Genomic DNA, 5,134 nt, shown 5'->3' with positions numbered 1-5,134 from the left:
ATATGCTCTATGCTAAGAAGGGATTCGTTTTTACAACGCCCTAATAATGGTGGATATAAAGTGGCAGTATTCATGAGGTTGCGGTAGATAAAGATTACTGTAATGCCACTATGGTTCAGATGGAGGATTTCACGCTGGTAGGTACTTAGTAGAATGACGCCGAGAGAGATTAGTAGACTGATTAAATCTTCATTAGTCTATTCGTAACCAGGACATTAGGCATAAGGGTGTCATTTGGAGGGGTTGCTAGTGTTGCACTTGGAGGAGGAACCAAAGTTTATACACTGTATAAAATGTGAAAAAAAAAAAAAAAAAAAAAATTAGGGTCATAATTCGCAACAATTAGCTGTTGCTATGACATTGATGACTATATGGAGGATAGAAAAGTTCCATAATTGTTTGAAGCGAGACAAGGAGTCAAATTGACACTTACTTATATTAAAGAAATAGGGTGTCTCAAGGACAAGAAGGAGAGACCGAATGCCTATATAAGGAAGCGGTGCACGATGTGTGTGAAAAAGTCATTATGAGTTGACTTTTGATGAATGAAATTACCGGTTGATTTTATTATCGGTAAGTTTATCACTAACTGATGATGCATAGATTCAGTTGCAGGATTAGCTTTTGACGATGCTCCAATTTAAACAATGGGTGCAGACGAAAGCTAGTGGTATCAGACTAGTTGATACTTTCTGTAGACAAATGAGAAGAAGGATGTAAGGACTGAAGTTCACAACTCTTAGTTCTTTATTCATCCTAGTGGAAACAGGCAGCTTCATGATATGAATCTAGTGTTGGGAGGATAGGCAAGAGGAGGGACATAATGATTTGGTATCCCAGTCTAATATTTATTAGATAATCGGGATGGACCATCAGAGATCACTAGATCCTTACAGTCATTTTCTATACTGAGGTAGAAATGATAAAGCCTTTTCACGAATTTAGTTGAGGGGTTGCTGACTTTTTAAAAAGGGTCAAGATTTTGGTTGGGATGTTGATTAGTTTCTATACTTTCTGGTTTATTTCGAACTGGTGGGACATCAGTTCATATAAATAGAAGGGATTACAAGATGACTTAGATGCATCAAAGTGGTGATTCACACTTTGCATTAAGTTCTGTCTGGTGGAAGGGAATAGGGAAGTGGACGCTCTCAACAACCGATAGGATATTCATATCTTTCGATTCGTTGTTAAGTTCACAGTTGAAGTTTTAGCCTGTATAATAACGACACTGGCTGTTATCACGGAAATTAAGGAAGTCAACTGCAAATATTGGGGTTGATCTTCGTGAAGGTGTTACTCTACTCAACTAGAGCTTAAGGTACTGACGGAGGATTAGTAGTTTTTGTTAGTGTTGTCAGAATGAATGCGATTTAAAATCGGTACTTCTTCTCCATGCACTCGGACGATTATAAGGTACATCAGGACATCGAATGTCTGGTCAAGTGAACCAGATGATGTAGGACATGTTTAATTTGTCTATCTGGATAGGTTGGTTTTAAATTAATGTTATACGTATGATGTGCATGTTGGGACTATATGTGATTTAGTTCTTCGTTAAGTTAAAATCGATTTATGGTAGAATTAAGGCATGGTTGATTTGCCAAAGTATAACTAAATATACTTAAGGTGGCAAGGTTGATTTGCCAAAGACATGGTTGAATTGTCGGCATGGTTGATTTGCCAAAGTATAACTAAATATACTTACGGTGGCATGGTTGATTTGCCAAAAACATGGTTGAATTGTCGGCATGGTTGATTTGCCACAGTATACCTAAATATACATAAGGAAGCATGGTTGATTTGCCACAGTATAACTAACTATACTTAAGGAGGCATGGTTGAGTTGCCAAGATATGAATAAATATATTTGTACTGACAGGGTAGAATTATTAAATTTCGGAACCTTGTTTATGGTTAGATGCATTGGAATTCGGTGGCGCCTATACACAGAGGCTAAGTCCACACGAGAATGGAAATGAATTTTAAAAGCAAATAATTCAAAATTTCGTGAATTCCGAGGACGGAATTCCTTTTGTTAGGGGGGGGAAGAATGTAATACCTCTAATTTTAAAAAGGATTTAATTGGAATTTAGTTATTGTATTTGATGTGCTTATGTGGATATGTGTTTTTGTTGAATTGATTAATTGTTTTATTTACGTGGATTAGTTATTTAATTGATTATTATGTTTGCCTGATTAAATTGCATTAATTAACTAATTGTTATTATATTGAATTATTTGTTTAATTGGATATTTAATTGTATTTTTATTTTCTTTAATTGAATTAAATTAGTTTTAATTATTTAAATGGTTGGTTAGTTTATTTAAGTTAGTTAATTAGATTTAATTATTAGTGTTTTTAATTATAATGTTAAAATAGGGTTTTAGTCTTTTATATCTCACGCCAACTGGACTAAAAGTTAATTAGGTTTTCCATCTCTGATTAGAATTGGACCTAGGGTTTTATTAATGCCTATAAATACACTGTTATACGTCTTCAAAAGGGTTGGGAAAACCCTATGCACGTACAATGTTATATAAAGGAACAGAGAAAGAAACTGAGGGAAACTGAGAAGAAGGAAAGCTAGGTTCAAGCCAGAGGGCTGAACCAAGGAGGAGGAGGAACAGGGGCTGGCTAGTAGGTTAAACCAAGTGTGGCAGAGGAGGTTCAATGGCAACTAAGGTCGCCGAAAAATCAAGGAAGAAGACGATTAAAGGTTTCACACCGAAACCTTAAAAGGCAAGTTCTATTCTGTCTCTCTCCCCTTGACCTGTGTTCTGTGCATACATAGATGGTCTCTAGGATGTTAATTAAATATTAATTGAGTTTTTGCATGCGTATTATATGTCAAATTAATCATCTGTATATGTTTAATTTTTTGTCTGAAATAATTCTTGCAAGTTTGGAAGTTCGTCGTCTGTTTTTACGGCATAACAAATTGATATTGTTTTAATCGTTGTATGAGTTCTAACTGTTGTAAAAAAATCATTGGGATGCTACTGGATATATATTAGTCTGTTAGAACCAGTTTTAAGGAGGAACAGAAGGGTAGGAAAAGGCCGGAGATAAGGCAGATGATCAGAAATAGAGCAGGAAGCGGACCAGTAGGCTCAAAGAGGGAGAGAGCCGGCTTTAGGAGGTTAGGAGCCGGATCCCCCCTTCATAGAGCCGGCTCCAAGGGCTAAGGGGCCAACTCCATGATGCTTGGAGCCTGCTCTGTTGTTTAGAGAGCAGGCTCCCTTGTTTTCCTTTGTTTTGACGATTTCCGGAACAGTTTTGGGCACTGTTTTGGACGTGTTTGTGATTCTGAATTGTTTCAAGGACTAGAGTGAGAATTTTAAAAGAAATTTCATGGCATTTTAAAATCTTTAATTGCATAATTTGATCCGTAGTGCAAATAGAATAAACAGTATAAAAATAAGCAACTTTGCACGCTACTAACGGATAGGAATGACTGAATTGTTTAATCTTGTTTTAAAATGTTAATGGATTGTAGCATGGACTCTAAACATGATATTATGCTTCAATTGAACCCATAGGGCATAATTTATCTCTATATGCTAAGGGTTTTCACCGTGTGGAAGTTTTAAGCAATGTCGCACACGGTTGACGGTTGTAAAGTATTTAGTTGTTTACATTTATTTTAGCAACCTAAATAGCTAGAGTATGATTTCTAAAGTTGTTTTGGATGCATAATATAGTCTAATACATTTTAGATTCTGTTATGTTTGTCCTGGATTTAATTGAAGAATTAATTACATATTTTCTGTCAATTACATGAATGTTGGTTTGGTTTTTAATTGAAGAATTAGTAAATTATATTCTCTCAATTACATAAATGTATACTAGATTTTGAATTGATGAGCTATTAAATCTTGTCTCGTCAATTACATGGATGGATTCTGGATTTTAAATTGACGAACGATTAAACTTTGTCTCGTCAATTTCATGGATATTATTATGGATTTTTAGTTGATGAACTGTTTAAATTCTGTTTTTATTAACTATATGGATTGATATAGGAGAGGACGGTAATGTTTTTAGTTGACCTCGGGCTTAGGTAAGGACCCGGTTAGCCATTCGGACCCTCGGGTTTGGGTCGTTACAGCTCCTTCCCAGCATTGCTGTCCTTGGCTTCCGCTTCTAGTAGTAGTGCTCTTTCCACTGCCTTCGAATAAACTTTCATGTACTGTGCCGTTATCAACAGCCTTATTTTGTAATCGAGACCGGAAATAAACTTCCAAGTCTTGTCAACTTCATTGCTCACCATCTCTGGAGCAAAGCGAGAGAGTGAGGTGAATTTGTTCTCGTACTCCATCATTGACATATTGCCTTGGATAAGGCCATTAAACTGGTCCCTTAGCTCCCATCTCTTGGTGACCAGAAAATACTTCTCGTAGAACAGCTCTTTAAACTTCTCCCAACTCATCTCCTCCACTTTGTACTGGTTGGTGAATGACTTCCACCAAAGCTTGGCATCCTTAGAAAACTTGTAAGTGGCTAGGACGATTTTCACATAATCATCCGTCACATCCATAAAAGTCAAATGAGTTTCTACTTGATCTATGTAGTCGTCTACTACCATTAGATCTGCACCTCCCTCAAACATCATCGGCATCAACTTAGAAAACCCTGAAATCAACTTGAGACATTTTTGTGATGGCGTCTCCTCAACTTGAACTACTGGTTGTGGTATTGGTTGCGGTACCAGTTGCGAAAAAGTAGCAATCGTAGCCCTTAAGGCACTCTGTAGCAAACGGTTCAGTACCAGCTCAACTGAGCCTTCACCCTCTTCAATGGGTGTTTCAACGTTTTCCCTTCTAGTGGAAACACCTCTTAGGGTAATCAAATCCCTAAGAAGTGTATCATCTTCAACCTGCTCCGCTGGATTGGAGCTAGAGCTCTCACCAACATCACCCATTGTCGACATAGGGCCAACTTCCCTTGGTTCCTTACGCGGTGGTATCGTGCTATAAAACAAGGAAACGATTCAATAACATACACTAAGGTCCACCGTGGATGACTCAACATGAAATGATGTCGTACTAACACTTAGCATGCAAAACTATGCAAGAAACACTTTAGCATAAATATGTAAACACATAAACAAATAAGCAGTTAAGCATGCTT

General features: G+C 36.9%; 1 protein-coding gene across 1 annotated transcript; it reads right to left on the bottom strand.

Moving 5' to 3' along the window:
• Positions 1-4,106: 4,106 nt before the first annotated feature.
• LOC132278241 (uncharacterized) lies at positions 4,107-4,925 on the bottom strand. The gene has a single exon (XM_059780045.1). The coding sequence runs from the start codon at positions 4,923-4,925 to the stop codon at positions 4,107-4,109; it is 819 nt and encodes a 272-aa protein (XP_059636028.1).
• Positions 4,926-5,134: the final 209 nt, after the last annotated feature.

The sequence above is a fragment of the Cornus florida genome, unplaced genomic scaffold (assembly GCF_030987335.1).
Source record: "Cornus florida cultivar Cherokee Brave unplaced genomic scaffold, ASM3098733v1 CherokeeBrave_3.0.0_Hap2_Chr10, whole genome shotgun sequence".
Classification (NCBI taxonomy): domain Eukaryota; kingdom Viridiplantae; phylum Streptophyta; class Magnoliopsida; order Cornales; family Cornaceae; genus Cornus; species Cornus florida.
Note: the sequence above shows the minus strand (reverse complement) of the source record. Positions and strands in the feature narration are given on the sequence as shown.